This window comes from Syngnathus scovelli, chromosome 12 (genome assembly GCF_024217435.2).
Source record: "Syngnathus scovelli strain Florida chromosome 12, RoL_Ssco_1.2, whole genome shotgun sequence".
NCBI lineage: Eukaryota > Metazoa > Chordata > Actinopteri > Syngnathiformes > Syngnathidae > Syngnathus > Syngnathus scovelli.
Window position 1 is genome coordinate 3,312,095 of NC_090858.1, and position 17,025 is coordinate 3,329,119.

General features: G+C 41.9%; 1 protein-coding gene across 3 annotated transcripts; it reads left to right on the top strand.

The window, feature by feature from the left end:
• The first annotated feature begins 412 nt into the window (after positions 1-412).
• On the top strand, positions 413-13,846 carry sema4ga (sema domain, immunoglobulin domain (Ig), transmembrane domain (TM) and short cytoplasmic domain, (semaphorin) 4Ga). Of its 3 annotated transcripts, XM_049735979.2 has the most exons (16): positions 413-705; positions 2,954-2,978; positions 3,055-3,187; positions 6,652-6,803; positions 7,304-7,366; positions 7,439-7,537; positions 7,992-8,082; positions 8,147-8,254; positions 8,551-8,711; positions 8,785-8,960; positions 9,434-9,572; positions 9,661-9,883; positions 10,022-10,137; positions 10,203-10,357; positions 10,893-10,951; positions 11,439-13,846. In XM_049735979.2, exons 3-16 carry the CDS (start codon positions 3,055-3,057, stop codon positions 12,362-12,364), a joined length of 2,601 nt encoding a protein of 866 aa, XP_049591936.1. In that variant the 5' UTR covers positions 413-705; positions 2,954-2,978; the 3' UTR covers positions 12,365-13,846. The 3 variants fall into 3 exon arrangements, with proteins under 3 accessions (XP_049591936.1, XP_049591934.1, XP_049591938.1); XM_049735977.1 differs by having other exon boundaries at positions 414-705; positions 2,954-3,187; XM_049735981.2 differs by lacking the exons at positions 413-705; positions 2,954-2,978; positions 3,055-3,187; ... (1 more) ...; positions 7,304-7,366; positions 7,439-7,537 and adding an exon at positions 7,548-7,774.
• Positions 13,847-17,025: the final 3,179 nt, after the last annotated feature.

A 17,025-nucleotide genomic window follows, 5' to 3' on the forward strand; every position in this document is an offset into this window, starting at 1 on the left:
ACATCAAGTTTTGTTTGCATTTGTGTCTCTTAATCACTGAGTCAGCATTTTTGCAAAACCACACTAATTAGTAACATCAATAAAACAGCAGTTGGGATTTTTTAGGATTTGTTTTTACACTTGCATGGTTAGAGAATCATAGTTGAGAGATGGGGAGCCCCCTGGATTGATCCCCCAGAAAATCACAGGCTGGAGGCAAACTCCACTTCGGAACGTTTGACTCCCAAAGATGCCAAATAATGGTGCCAAAGCACTATTTTATATCACTGCATAAGAATACAGATGTTTTTTGAGAAACGCAGCTCTAATAAAGTTGATTATTTAGCCTGCAGTTCATCAACAATCCTGCTGGTGTCACTGTTGCTCCTCAGGTTTTAAACAGACAGGTTGCTCGAGTGTACCCTTTTTTTTTTTTTAAAACCTCGAGTCCACTTGCGACACCAAGCTCACTCGCACACTGCCGCAGACGACGCCTCTTCGCCGGGCATAAAAAAGCGGCTTTTATCGTTTAAAGTGAACCGGCACGTAAGAAGAACTAAGAGGTTTTTTTTTTAGAAGGTACAAGTGTGAACGTCGTGGGCGGGTTTGGCTCGTTTAGTCGCTCGTGCAGGTCTGTCAACAGGACTAAAGTCCACTTGCAATAAATAGTACGTGGAAGACTATTTCCTGCTTTTTTTTCTTCTTTACGATTTCCACGTGATTAAGGTAAGACTTGAAAAGCACAGCAGACTTTCAAATAGCGTTACTTATCGTGATTTCTTCTCTCATGATGCTTAATAAGGATTTTTTTTGCCGTAGTTTACACCTGACAAATCATTCAACCAGTGTGTGATCTAATCAACTGAAACCAGTATTTTGAATTACTATCACGCGTCATCTGTGGGCGAGGGGGAAAAAAAACTTAAAGCACAGATGTCAAACTCAAGGACCGGGGCCCAAATTTGGTTCGCCCCATCAATTTTGTGGCCCACCAGTGTCTAAATAGATTTAATTTTTGACAGCAAGTCTGGACCAACTTGCAATTTCCATCTGCTCAAAGTCTGCTAACTCAAAGTCAACATCGGACTTGACTTGTGATCCCATAGAAGTCAAATCCACTAACTTCACAATAAGATGCTTTTTGGCAAGTAGTGAATAATTCTTGTACTACCGGTTAACCTCTGCTTGACACTCAAAAGTTTCTATGTTCTTGCCTCACTTTTTTCAATTTCTCATTTGCATGTTTTTGTGCGGGTTGTCGCCGACTTTCTTCAGAAATAAAATATTCACTAAAGATGCTGATTATTAAATATATTCATGTGTGCATATTGCAAACAGAACAGGTTTGCTTTGACCAACCAATCATTTAAATCGAAATTTAAAATCGGATTGATTCTGGAAATTTTTCACTTTTAATAATACTGATTTTAAAGGGCAGATTAGACTGACATGGCAACACAAAAACTTAAATCTGATTGGATAAAAAGACAACATACACATTCTGGAAGCTGCATTGAGATAAAAAAAAAAAAATTATTAGGATGAACTCATGATTGCCGAGAAGACCACAAACATTTAGAATGAAGTCAGTGTGGAAATTTCACGACTAGCGACACAGTTGAATGAACTTTTGTGCTGTGTGTCCACGGTACAATGTTTCTATTCTCCTATTGAATATTGATTGCATCCTTGTTCCCTGACTCCAAACAAGATCACACAATTTGGTCATTTTTACTGATTACAAAGCTGAAGCAAAAGAATCATCCTCAACTGCCGCCATCTTTTGTCTGAGCCTTACAAAGTCTATAGACTCATAACAAACACAAAACTGCCGAGTCAAACAAAGAAGGCTTATTAAAATCGCGCCTGTCGTCTTTTCTACTAGTTGTAGACACACATGCCTTGGTACAAAGAGAGTCAAGTCTTTTTTTGTACTATTGATGAAGTCGCCTTGTCATATATTTTTTTTCAGCTGCTAAAACGGTAAACGTGCCTGCAAATCCGAGCTCTATTTAAATGTGTGACTGTCAGACAATATATTACCCAGCTGGCTCGTAGCTTCCGCCTCTTCTTTGTTTTGTGTGAAAGCCTCCCCAATTTCTTTTTCTTAAGACCACATCAGCACCACTTTGGCAGACTGATGAACCGGCCGTCTGAAAGCATGGAGAGGCCTTGACGGTCATTTGCACGAGCCAGATAAATGACTCCTAAAGGGCTCCTTGGCGCGCTTCCCCCGCAACCCGATCAAAGGAGCTTAGATGAGTCTGTAAAGGCAACTGGCACTTTTTTTATTGCCAAATCTCAGTCGGGGTGAAAGTCCGTCACTAGCTCAAAGCCGCGACTGTCGGAATCGCCGGCCTTGATGTACACTATATTTCCGAGTTTGCAAAATCGTGATAAATCTCAATAAGCCCCGCCTGAAAAAAACCCGTAAATCTGTCATTTTTATTATTTTAATTTCCAAAATTGGCATGGGAGTACCACACTTTTTTTTTTCTTTTAATACATGACGCTAAAGAAAATTAGCATAGACATTACAGTAATCATAAATCTCAACTACTACACAAACAACCAAAGCATTAAGAAAAACGACATCATATTCAACACTGTATATTTAAACAGCACGATGTTTAATCAAACCTGCCTAATGAAAGTCTGCTAGCTAAATGATTTTATGCAAAATACCTTCGCTGGGCTACGCGAGATACTGAGACTGGTTACACGCCTCTGCTGTGCTGTTGTTTGCATATTTGAAAAGTCAAAGGAGCACATTCAGTATTTACATTTGCACACCTGCGGGCTTGTCACGATGTCCTAGCGGACTCCTATGACAATTATTATTATTAGTTATATATAATTTCATATGATTATTTAGTAACAATTTATTCTGGGGTGGAGCAAAACATTTATTTTAATTATTCAAATACATTTTTTTTCCCCAAAAATAATTTTGCTGTGTCTTCTCTTCTTTCAGGTCCTTGCAGTGAACCAGGCAGCCAGTGTGTGAATATGTTTGTGTGAGCTTTTTCGTTGGTGCATGCATCCTGCTCACTGAGTGTGTGTGTGTGTGTGGAGATGAAGGCGGCCCGCTCCTCATCACTGCGGCTCCTGCTGCTGGTTAGCTGCTGTGTGTGCGTGGCGGCCGCCTACCCATTCAGACCGCCGCTGGATCTCGACGTGACTCCGCGTGTCACCGTCTTGAGCAATAGTAAGCGTGTTTTGTGTCACTCAATTATCCAAAAGTGCTCATTAACCATCATTAACCACAACATTAGGTACACCCGTTCAGTTTATTGCCACGCCCGCAAATGGAAGGTTGCTGACAACATTAAAACAAAGAGAATTATTCATTTTGTTGTTTAAAAAAAACTATTAGCTTAATGCTAAATAGCATCCATGTTGACAGACAATGAAATTATTCTCTGCAACAAATAACTGATATTAGTGCCGTACCGATGAGATGGAAGAAGACTTGAGATGTCACAATGAACAGGATATTCGTAGCCCCCTAGTGGCACATTTTAAAAATTCATTTTAATTATGCATTATTGTATGTTTTTATAAAGTCTTTAAGTGTTTCTTTTCCTTATCAAATTTAAAATTTTGGGTAGAAGAGTGGAATATATATATTTCTATATTTGTAACAGTAATTGAGATTCAACATTTTTTCCGTGGTCTTCGTACTTCATGACGTTAGCTTTGTTTATTTTCTTAAACTAAAACGCTCTTCTGACGCAGCTCCTATCGTTTTTCCCCACATCGCGACATCTTCCCGCCAGTATCAACGCCGTCGTTATACCGACTTTTATCCCCGCGCTGTCTGTCATATCGCCCGTGGCACTTGGTCTCTCAAAGTCCTCCCGTTCGGATCCCCCGCAGAGACTGACGACTTTTTTTGAGGGGTGCACCGTTACCATGACGACTGTCGCGCTCGACGTCGACTAACACCTGTGCCGATGCATCGTTTTATCACATTATTCTTTTCCAGCCTCCAATAAAACTAGTGCGCTAGTTATAATTAAATATAATGTAAAAAAAAATAGACAGTTTTTATAGCATGATTTCATACTTTAATTCAATATTTGCTGGTCCATCTGGAATGCACGCTTTAGCCACTAGGCGGCAGTATAATACGTACACGAAAAAGATTGTAAATAAAAGAATCTGTTCGAATATCCGTTTTTATGACTTTAAGAGTCTAACTACTGCAAGTTTAATGCTAGTTTCATTAGCCGTACCTATGGAATTTTGCATTGGCTGTTAGCATTAAGCTAAGACACGTTAGTACGGCGAAGTTATCTCACCTCAGCTGGATCAAGTGCAGTTCTGATTTACAATCTGCTGTTCATTGCTCTTATTTTAAATTCATTCGTGCTCACTTTTGAGGTCAAAAAGTCCTGCGTGAAGGCTTTTATATGTAAATGCCGTCATTCCTGTCATCTGGCCACATTGTATCTTAGCAACCTCATGAAGGTACCAGCCAGGTGATTAAATCTGGTTATTTTTGCATTGTGGGTTGTTCATCGGAAAACGCTGAGGAAAAAAATTACAAATCCAGCCCAACCCAAAAAAAATGACACTCGCTGATAACGCTTGTATGACTATTGGTGAGGAATTTAGTATTCTACAAAAGTGCCATATTTTGATACACAGCTATAATTTTTACCTCCAGTATCTTGGGATGATGTAACTTGGCTTATTTTTCTCTCCCAACAGCGTTTCAAAATGTACCCTTTCACCTCCAATCTTGTATGCAGCAACTACTACGTGCCTCAGCTTGTCATTACTTCATCGTATGACGTTAAACCTGACCAAATTTTATCTCACAGTTCTATTGCATTCACTTTTGTTTCCCTTAGATATGAAAATATCTGAATTTTAACTTTTGCTTTATGAAATTTGTGTACCACCAGAACAAAGCCACGTAAGTGATGAATATCAGCTAGCTTAATGCTAGGCTATCGTTGTTTTCCTTAATACTCGATAAATCTGTCAATTTAGTTTTCAATTTCATCCGTAGATTCAAAATCTGGTTCTGTGGAACTGTGTTTTGTAAAATGTCCTAAAAGGTTCATCATTGTTTTTCTAATGTAAAAAACAAAAGTTTTATTTTAATTCAACGTAAAGATAATCATCCTTGATGCTGTCATCTCACAGCGGAATCCTCAAGGTATCGTCTCGGAGCATCGTGTTTGCCCACGGTGAGCCGCTCATAGTGTGCACGCTCACGTAGGCAAAGTTATTGTCCAGGAAATCCCACGCAGCCATCCGCTAATACTCCTCCTCCTCCCGGAGAGAAAGAGTTAGCACACAATCAGACAGCAGAAATGAAACGCGACGCATCAGCTGACGTGGGAGGAAGTTAGAAATGCACAAGTCAATCCCGAGTTACTGTGGCTAAAGGCGAGGAACGCATTTCAAGCAAGGCGAGATCACGTTGGTATAAATTCAAGAGTTTACTATCAAACTGAAGATGAAACAAAAAGTCCATTTAGCTTAATGCTAGCATTTTTTAAGTACAGTCTTTTTTTTGTGTTAAAAAGATTTATATATACGGACATGGAACGGATTAATGGCATTTCCATTCATTTCAGTATGGACAGACGATTTGATTTACAGACACTAAAGGAAAAAATCCGTGTTAAAAACACAATAGTGCTTCTCGAGAGATAATTCGAAGGAAAAACTGCCACAGTTGTTGAGAACGGCAACTGTTTTTTTTTTTTTCCGACTAATATTGTTTACATTTGTCGTGACCCTCCAGTCGTATTATTTAGAACTTCCTTTTTATATAACAGCAATACCAAAATAGCTTGGACAATTTAGCTTAATGCTAGCATTTTTTAAGTACAGTTTTTGTGTTAAGATTTATATATATATAGGGACATGGAACGGATTAATGGCATTTCCATTCATTTCAGTATGGACAGACGATTTGATTTACAGACGCTGAAGAAAAAAATCCTGCTAAAAACACTTTTCAAGAGATAATTCGAAGGAAAGAATTGAGAACGGCAACAGTTTTTTGTTTTTTCCGACTAATATTGTTTACATTTGTCCTGACCCTCCAGTCGTATTATCTAGAACTTCCTTTTTATACAACAGCAATACCAAAATAGCTTGGCGACATATTACTTTTGCAGTCTTCTCCCGCTCATAAAATATTCTCACCATCAACGTCGGTTGCGTGTTGCTGTTACCAAAAAGCCTAGAGGCGGCTGCGGTGTCATGTTTACACAATTCAAGTGGCACCCTGATCGACGGTCCGTTGTGCTTACGCAAGCCCCGGGGCGACTTTGCAGGACTTTCAAGTGAGAACCTTCCACTCCATGCCGTACACTGTCTTTCTTTTCTACCAGCTCGCAAAGACGATATTGCTTCGTCTCACATACAGGCTGCAGAAAAGCCTCTTTTCATTTTATTTCTGCGGAGTGCTTATATACAATCTGAAGTTATTTCTAAGCCAGGCTGACTTTTTCATTGCAGCTTCAGTGCAAATTGAATCCAGAGCAATATAATGGAAGGTGCTACTATTCCGCAGTCTTGGAGATGCACGCCGGCCGGTTTCCGAAACATGTGTGATTAAACTTGATGATCAAGATAGCGCTGAAAATGTGATTGCCGCTCGGCATCTGTGGGATTTCCGTGAACAAATCCCACTTGTGCCCGCAGGTCTGCAGGGCTGCAGGCGCTTCAGCTCCTCCTCGGCCGTCAACTACAGCACCATGCTGCTGGAGGCTGACAGCCAGCGCCTCTACGTCGGGGCCCGGGGGGCGGTGTTTGCGCTCAACGCCGCTGACATCTCAGCCGCTCCTATGCTCGCTGTGAGTTGATTCGCTCGTTTTTTTCTAAGGCTGCTTTTGCATTTAAGCTAAAAAAAATGACATCATTAATCACCAGGGGTTTTCAACTGGTTTTGTCCACCATTATAACCAATACGCAACTTGGGAACCACTGCTTTAGTAGAATATTTTTTTATTTTGCACTGGAGGAGGATACCTATCCAGTCTTTTTGTCTTTTTTGGGAATCTCAGCTACATTTGACATCATCTGGATAGGTAAATGATTCACAAAATTAATAATATATCAAATTAATTCATAATAAATTAATTGTAAATAATTAATCAATTTTATTTAAAAAAAATCTACAATTGTAAATAATTAATTTAATTAATTGAAATGTTAGAATCGGTTTCCATTTCCAATTTTGCGGACCACCTGCAATGCCACCACGGACCACTAGAGGGCCGCGGACCACCGGTTGACAACCCCTGATTTTTAAAACAGTCCTGTCGTGTCTGATTGTGCGTTTGTGTTACGTCAGATTAAGTGGGAGGCCTCCCCCGAGCAAAAACGCCAGTGTCTTCTCAAGGGGAAAGACAACAAGGTGGACATTGAACTTCTCCCTCTTTTGTATTTCTATCCTCAATCAATCGTCCTCCTCTTTTGCTTCCAACAGACGGAGTGTTTCAATCACATCCGCTTCCTGCAGAGGTTCAACTCCACGCACCTGTACATGTGCGGAACGCACGCCTTCAGTCCTCTCTGTGCATATATTGTATGTTCAACCCGTGTGGGGATTTCCATACATATCATTTGAACACTAAACGTCAGAGCAGCGAGACAGACATTTCTTTTCATCATTCTAATAATTGCATTTTTCTGATGTTCCAACCTTGAGCTTCACAAGGCCAGCTTGATCTGTGTTTGTATTCCAGCCTTAATATCGACAAGGCCACGCACCCAGGTGTCTTGTTGCTATGCCAACGTAAAGCTTTAAGGAGAGAATTAATAAGTGAGTTAGAGAAAGTGTAGCTTTATTTAGCATTTTTTTTATTTGATTTTTTACATATGATCAGTGTAATGCCGCCTCGGGTGGGAAAGGAGAGCCACGGTCAAATAAATATATATATATAAATAAATATAATTTGATTTAATTCTTGTTATATTCTATCCTGTGGGGAAAAAAAGTGGATTATGCACAATTTTTTTTTGTTTTTTTTTTGTTACAGGATGCTGAAAATTTGGAGATGTCTCCACCCGAAGAGGGCCGAGACAAATGTCCCTACAGCCCGACAACGGGATACACCGGCCTCATCGTTGGTAGGGACTTTCTCCCCATACCTGTCAAAAAAAAAAAAAAAAAAAAACTTTGATTTCCTCTCAGACCAGGAGCTGTTTACCGCTTCCCAATATGAGTTTCGAAGCTTCCCCGATATCCGCCGCAACTCTCCCACTCTGAAGACCGAGGACGCTCCCACACGCTGGTTAAATGGTGAGACGCCTCATTTTTTAAAACTTGCAGTGCTTGTCTCTATTTCATTGAATTCCTGCCAACCTACTGAGTGAAATAAATAAATATCTAAATATCGAGCCGTGCATCTTGATGCTTGTTTTCTAACAAGTGGGATCGTGTCACTGGCATTTCTGGGACCATGCATAAACATGAGCCGAGGATATAATTGGGTCTCCTCGACGGGGAATGAAAAATGGTTCTTCCCAGTAGTGCCAAGTAGTCCAGATACTTTGTCTTTTATTCTCCACATTTGATCATCCGCCTCGTTCTTCCAGAGGCCAGCTTTGTGGGCTCGGCATTGGTTAGGGAGAGCTTGAGCAGTAGTATCGACGGCGACGACGATAAGATCTACTACTTCTTCACCGAGGGCGGCCAGGAGCACAGCGCCACCTCTGGCGGCCACGGAAGGGTGGCGAGAGTGGCTCGGATTTGCAAGGTGAGCGAAACAAACAAAGATGACAGAATATTTTTTTCCCTCTGATCTTCTCCCGCCACCTGTTACATCTCAGGGAGACCGAGGAGGCCTCCTGACCCTCCAGAAACGTTGGACGTCTTTCCTCAAGGCCCGGCTGACGTGCTCCCTGCCAGAGTACGACTTCCACTTCAACGAGCTGCGCAGCGTCTTCGTGGTGCCCGGGGACACGCCGCAGGATACGTTCTTCTACGCAATCTTCGGCCTGGGCTGGTGAGGAATCGATCTGTTAAGACAGTCGAAGCGAGATCAAAGCATGAAACGGGCGAAGACGGGAACGGAAAATGTGGCAGACAGTCGATTTAAAAAAAAAATCATCTGTCTGCTTACGTTCAAATAAGTTCCCGCCTCAACATTAGTTTTGTTAGCCCATGTATAGCATGTGTCGGCGTTAAGCTAGCAGGACGTGTATAAACCGTTTCGTACTGGGCTGTGTGGAGTTTTCAACTCGTCTTTCCTCTTCCTCTCTAATCTGCTCCTTCCATCTCTGCCAGAACTCCTCCTGCGCCTTCCCATCTCTTCCCTCTTGCCATTTATCTTGTTATTTTCATCTTTTAAAGTAGGTGCGCCACTGATCTACTGTACTTCGACAGCGGTCGCCATGGTTACGCCATTTTTTTTTTGTCCTCTGCTCTCGCTCACTCCGCATGTGTTTGTTTCTCTTTTTTTTTTTGGTGGGGGGTTAGGAAAAACATAAAGGCGTCTGCGTTGTGTCGCTTCTCGCTGTCTGATGTCCAAAAGGCGTTCCAAGGGCCTTACATGGAGACGCAGGATTCCAACTGGAAGGAGTACAGTGGAAAAATACCTGACCCACGACCTGGAACGGTAAAAAAAAAAAAAAGTGCCACCTTGACTTTTAAATGCATGAACCTGCAAGGTCTTCTCATTTTTTATTTTCTTCACCCTATTTTAGTGTATCACAGACACCACGAGGGCCAAGGGCATCAACGTGTCCACCTCCCTACCCGATGACGTGCTCAACTTTGTCCGAAGGCACCCGCTGATGTCCCAGCAGGTCCAGGCTTTCGACCGCCGCCCCCTGTTGTTCAGGAGGACCACAGACTACACTCGCATGGCCGTGAATGTCGTCCAAGGCTTGGATGGGAACGAGTACCATGTGTTGTATATGGGAACAGGTGGGAAGCAGCTTGGCGTTTTATCTCCAGAGAATGCCGGCAATTTTTTTTTTTTTTTGAGTTTTCAAATGTTACGTAATTGGTTTATTAGATAATATATGATGATGTATGTGAAGGGTGCATTTTTGTGCCTTTCAGATGAAGGCTGGTTGCACAAGGCCGTCCACGTGGAGAGTCAGCTGCACATCATCGAGGAGCTGCAGCTCTTTGAAAAACCGCAGCCTGTGGACAATGTGATCATCTCAGTTGATCAGGTAGTGTGTCCACACCACACACACACACATGCACGGGTGTTTATTATTTGTTTGTTGCGTAACAGGTGAGCGTGTACGTGGGCTCCCCGTCAGGCGTAGTGCAGCTGCCCCTTTTCAGCTGCCGTCGGTACGCCTCCTGCTACGACTGCATCTTCGCCAGGGACCCCCACTGCGCCTGGAGCGGGGACCAATGCGTGGACGTCATGATGTCCACCGACAAGTACGTGCTCTTTCTCTGACTGACTGAGTGTGTGTGTGTCAGCACATTTTCCAAGGCATTTCACAACAGGGCGACTTCCCGTTTTAACCAAAGCAAATAATACGAATCGAAAACATGCGCGGATAGGCCGATACGCTTGTGTGCGTGTTTATCAGGTGATCAGAAAAAAAAAAAAAAAAGCCGCCTATCACCTTTCGCCTCACCTCAAACAACAGTGTGCCCTGTCACAGCGGCCTTTTTCCGAGAAGTTACGTAATCCCTATGTTGGCTGAAACAAGCATGAGCTGAAAGTAAACACAACGTGCAGCTCTTTTACTCCAAGGAAATTGGAAACGCTAGCCAGCTAAAAATTTTTTGTTCTTTATTGATCATATTGGTTAGCTGAACTTTAGCAGAAAGCGCTATTAGCATATACACAATCCAGAACCTGTGTTACATAAACATACGGAGTTAGCAGTTAAATCTTAAAACACAACCGAAAAAAATATTTAGATATTTAGATTGCACTCATGTGTTGTTTTCTCGCCCCTCGAAGATCCACGTTGATCCAGGACATCCAGCAAGGCAGCAGGGGCTGTGACGACTCTCAAACGGGTAGGTAGAATTCTCCCGAAAGTTTCCTATCGATCAATACCGGTGATGAAAGTCAAACCAAAAACAATGCACGGAGTTTCCATTTTTTTGAAAGCTGATTATGCACAAGCTGCTCTCCTCTGTTCTTTTAATCCCGTTGTGAGAGAGATCTGCTTGATATTCATGGCAGGGGAATGCTGACTCCTTCCTCGCACTTTCAATCTGATCAAATGTGGCAGCTTCTTGTTTTGGCCTGTGCTAGGTGATAAGAAGGCTAAAAGTAAAACGAGTTTAAAACTTTGGACGGCCTTTGATGTAAAATATGCGCCGGCTGACAAGGAACTGTTGGATGAAATTTTCACGAAGGGCAAAATGTCGACAGGGATATTTTTTAAAAAAGGATCTTGCCCTACCTGTGTTTAAAAAAAAAAAATCATGAGCTAGCATTTTTCTAGCTCTGCACCGAATCACAATTTTTGAATCATCTCAACGTTTCTCCCTTTTCCAGAAGTGCCCACGCGCAGCCGCTCGGTGCGAGTGGGCGACGACGTGCTGCTGCAGTGCGAGCTCAGCTCCAACCTAGCCGCGCCGCTGTGGACGCTAGGCGGCCAGGAGCTCCACGGCTACGGCCTCAGCTCCGGCTTCCGGACCGGCACCGACGGCCTGCTCATCATCCGAGCCCGCCGAGACCAAAGCGGCCTTTACACCTGCTACAGCGTGGAGAACAACATCCAGGTCGCCGTGGTTACCTACAACGTCACCGTTTCTCCCGACTCGGCTCCTTCGCCCGTGGGAAACCCTCGCAGCCACTTCAACCCCGCGACGCCCGCTCCCTCCGAGCTGCCTCGGATGCCGCACTCGGAGCTGCTTTCCGCCAAGAACATGGAAACCATGTATCTGTCCCTCATCACCATCCTGGGCAGCCTATGCGTGGTTCTCGCCGTGGTGCTGTTCTACGTGGGCTTCTGCCTGCGGGTTGGCACCCGAGGGAAGTACTCGCTACCCACGGCGGCCGCGGCGTACCCGAGCGGGAAGAGAGACCGCAGGAAACAGCAGCGAAATTCCACCCACTTGGAGCTAAAGACCATCTCCAGTAACGGACACGGCGTCCGCAACGGCGTCTCCAAACCACCAAACGTCGACGAAGGAGGCTTCCTGCAAATCGTCCCGGGCGAGGCTTACACCTCACCCAACGAGGAGAAAGCATCCCCGCCGCCTGCCCCGCCGCTGCCCGTCACGCCGGAGAGCAACATCCCCAACGGGTTCTCGGCGACCCTGCCTAGCGTCTTGCGGCGGATGAACGGCAACAGCTACGTGCTGCTCACCCAAAGCGACATGTCGGACTGCTCGTCCATTTCCGAGGAACTCAACAGGATCTTCGAGAAGCGCAAATGCACTCAGGTGACGGCCAGGCCGGACGAGAGCTCGGTGTAGCCCGGGGGACGGGAGACTCGCTTTGCTCAAAACTTTGGGGGTATCAAGGGAATGATGGCAAAATTGTGAAATGGAGGTGCCGAGAAAAAAAAAAACATTCTACCTCACTTCATTTGTTTCCTGAGGCACACTTGCGACCTCTCTGGAATTAGGATTGGAAAATTCCAGGTGGTTCAGATCATGAAAAATGGATGTAATCCTTTATTTTCTTTATTTAATTTTTCTCTTGCTCGAGTTCAACTGGTGGAGCGTGCCCACGATTAACCAGTCACCAAAAATTCCCCATCTTAAATTCCCGTGGAAATTTACCAGAAACTCGATCCTTTGCAACCCTAAAGCTGGGCTCAAAGGAAGATGGCAGCTAGCTAAACTTTGTAAGCATTAACTCTGTACAAAAATGACCCTATGCATTTTTAAAATGTGTCACATTCACAATTTTTATTAGACTCTACTCACGATTAATAAATTTGGGCACTGATCATATTGTGACATCCTGATTCTTGTGACGGAGACGACAGGTTCATTCACAAAAATAGTTAGTTGGGCTTTTGTGGCAAATTTCCAGAAGGCACTTTAAATTTAATATTTAAGTGAGTTGATATTAAGTAATGGTTGCAAAACAATCCAGAAAAATAATGTATTATTTCAATGCTGTATTGTTTTATTTGAACCTGCAGTTCTTAAAGGTTCTAAAGGACATCAAGCCAGAGGGAATTTTGAATTTACGAGGAAAACCATCCACAGATGTTACACAAGATGAACAGAAGGACATTACGGAGGCGGGAGAGTGAGGCAGGGTCAGTGTTGAGGCCGAGGTAATTCTTATTTTTTTATTTTTTTTATTTTACTGTTCTTGTGTATTATTGTGCAAATGTCAAAATTTGACGCATTAGTGTTCCCACACAGAATATATTGCCATCTTAAAACGATCGGAAATGTGGTTCATCTTAATCCATTCCAGCCCCCAACATTTATAACATTTTTTTTATTAAATATGGACATTATAAAGTATTGTAATATATGAAAACATTTTGCAAACGTAATTAAATACAACCGTTTTTGCATCGTGATTTCGTGGACATAATGCTGATCTTGTGCCAGCCTTGACCACTAGGGGACAGTATAATACATAATTATAATCTGAATCAACGATAATGGTCAAGCATGTAAAGAACACACAAGGATTGACAGTTGATCACGGAATAAAATGAAAGTTACGTACCACCACACCACTTTTTTTTTTTAGCTAAGACGCTATATCTAAGCTGTTAAGTGTAAAATTGACGTGATAAAGTATTTCATGAACTGAGCAGCATGCTCTTAACTCTGTGTCAATCTCTTATGACTTACCTTGTTATTGCCACGTGTTGTTTTTCTTTTTTGCATCTTCCTTTCCTCTCTTGTGTCCTTAACTCTTTCTCACTGACACCAATAATGACAGAACGCTGTTTCATTTCAAATAAACTTTCTCCTTCAACCTTCCGTCATCTCCTCGATGCTCGTCTTTTACTTTTTTGGGGATTTAATTTTCAAATTTAAGTCCCTGAATTCATTTGATGCCACGTGACCTGATGTTGTTGATGACAATTTGCCATGACGTCATAATGGGTTTGTTGGTACCGCAACAAAACCTCAAGTGTTGTCACACATTGTAAACACATGATTAGGCGCACACGCCACTCTTAAGTCCGACTTGTGCTGCCGTGTTATTTCTGTCAAGGCCTCTCCTCCAAAACAGGGCAAGCAGGAAGTGCCAGTTCTCACTCGTTTTGTTTTTCTCCGCCGGCAAAACGGGTGAATTTGTTTTTTGTGTGTGTGGGGGGGGTTCGATTCATTTTGACAGTTCTTACCTGTTTGTCTTCACCTTGTTAAAGAAACAGCATGTCAATTTTGGAGATGGATCAAAACGGCTTTACATCGTTGTGGTTCGTAAAATAAGATCCCCGGGGAGAAGAGTATTAGAAATAGATTTCAAACATCAAGAATGAACTTCAGGGAGGGTGTGGAAAGCGATTATTAGACACAATTGTGCTTAATTGTACTATTTGTAAAACTAGATGTTAACCATTGTTATTCTATTTGCCTATAGCCCATGTATGCAAAATATTTAAATAACTGACAAATATTAAATGCAACTGCACATGTATTTGCATTTTACTTAGGAGTAAATTATTTGAATGAAACTACTTTGCACTGGAAAAAGGCTAGGTGGGAATGCTTACAGGCACACTTGATTTCTTTGTTTCGTTAATTTTTAATAGATTTGAAAATTAATTTGATTTTGGATTTTATCAACAATAAAAATGTGAATTAAATCAATTTTGTAATAAAGCTGTCAGAGAAAGGTAAGCTTGTTAGACCGTTTTCAAAAGTGACTTGTTTTATGCTCATATTGCGACATCTAGCGGTCAATCAAATTCAAGCTGAAGCACTTCAGCTTCTGTCCACTGGAGGTCACTAAAGGCATATTTATGGGTACAACTGAATTAGACGTCAGCTTTCCTGAATAAATGAGTGATTTGCGGACCAGGAAGGTGGGGGTTAAAAAGTAGTACTTTAATAAAAAAAAATAAAAAAACGTGCCATTGTGGAAATCTTCCCAGACCAAAAGTGTTGTTACTATTGTTTTTTTAAGCAACTTTTTGCTCCTGGGGTGAGAAAAAGATCAATTTGTTTTCCTAATTCAGAATTCATCTAAAAAAAAAATGAAGAACGTGATGATATCCACGTCCTTCCCTCGGTAGTTTGAATAAGTGACTAATCTCAGCGCAATTTTTGGCCCACTTCACTTTCTGCGTGCGCGCAGTGAAACAGATGTGTGTATAATTGAGTTACTGCAGGCAGCTCCAATCCAATGGATTAAAGCTCATCTTTGTGTGTTTACCTCCCAGTGGACACGGTGGTTTGACCCACTTATGCGCCACGCATATCTGCACATCCGCCCTGCACTAAATCATAGACACATCGACTGTGGTTAAAATAAAAAAAGTGCAATTAAGATCCTGTGATGTCCTCTGATGTGGGCAAGGAGAGGCACAGTCATTAATTGAACAAGACATATTAGGCCACACCCCTTAAAGGCACGTCCGACACTTTGTCTCAGTACTCCTTCCCTTGTGGCAAATCTCTAATGTGATTCAAATTAATCACACACACACACTGACACGTGCTTTTAATAATTTCTCAGAGCTCCACTGTAATAGTACGCCAATATTTTTATAGCCCTGTTGTGCTACGGAACGGAGCAGCCTGGAGTGATCCCAATTTGCAAAGAAAAAAAAAACCCATAGAGATGTGGTGGCTTAAAAGAAGTCATTACCACATATTCTTGCAGTATCAAGACTTTTCTCCTTCGAGATAAACGGGATTGTAACATTAGAAGTTTTTCCCCTTAAAAATGACTTTTTCCGATATGCCTCGTAAAATTGGGACTATTCGCAGCATAACAATAAAATGCTGATTCATCATGTTTGCTTTAAATTCTGAGCTCCACTAACTGAAAAAAAACCTCATAAGCCTACTTTATTGCTTTATATTCAATTTGCATTTCTTTAATCTACATCTGACTGCAAATGCAAAGAATTATTATTATTATTTTTTAAGATGTTTTTGGCTGTCATACTGTATGCTGATGGGGTCACAAAGTTTAATATGTCACAAACTCCATGGAGGTCATGTGCCGGGCATGGCGCAGTTGAACAGTTGGCCACTTATTAAAATGTATTAAGAGCATCTGGATGGAGAATAAAAGAGGAGGATCAAAGTAGCGTCTGGTGACCGAATATATTCCACATCCCCCCCCCCTCCCACTCCTAAGGAGCAAATATGAAATAATCATTCCCTCTCATGTTGGAGAAAGTGAGCCGTCATGTAGATCAACCTCGACAGTGACGAGATGAGACGCTGTGCTTGTACGCAAGCCACTCAATATTGGATGAGTTGGGAATGAAGCATTTCACGCTACACTGCACACCCTTTTCATCAGACCATTATGAAAATATGCAAATTAACTCGCCACGATCATGTGCGCCTCTAATTGATGCATTGTTGTTGTTGTTTTTTTTTTAAAGGGACCAAACAATGGCTTCATAGTTTGTTGATGAGAATTTACATTTTGTTTTAGTTGCAAATTAAATTAAATTAAATTAAATTAAATTAAATTAAATTAAATTAAATTAAATTAAATTAAATTAAATTAAATTAAATTAAATTTGGTTGACATGTCTACGATGGATAGCTTTACAGAAAAAATATTTTGGTAGCATCCTTTGGAATTCTTTGAAAATTCAGCCCCTTAAACCATTCACTGCCAGGCCAGTTAAAATGAAGTTTATAATGGCAGTTAAGCAACGTGAAATTTAAAATTTGAAAAAAAAAAGCCTCATGAAGTCAGGCCTGAACATGAATAGGAAATCTGCCATTTTGAAAACAATCAACTGGGTTATTTCCAAAATTGATGCACCACCATAAAACCGAAAACTAATATGTGACTCCACTATTCCCAATTTCCTTTAACCTCCGCACACTCGCATTTCGTCCTCCATTGAATGCATCATTCAAGTTTCCCACTCAGGTGTGGGAGTGCAAGGACCCATTCATCACACTCGAAAAAAGCCAGAAGCAATCGCTGCTTAGCCTCAAGGCAATCGGCCTTATTTGTG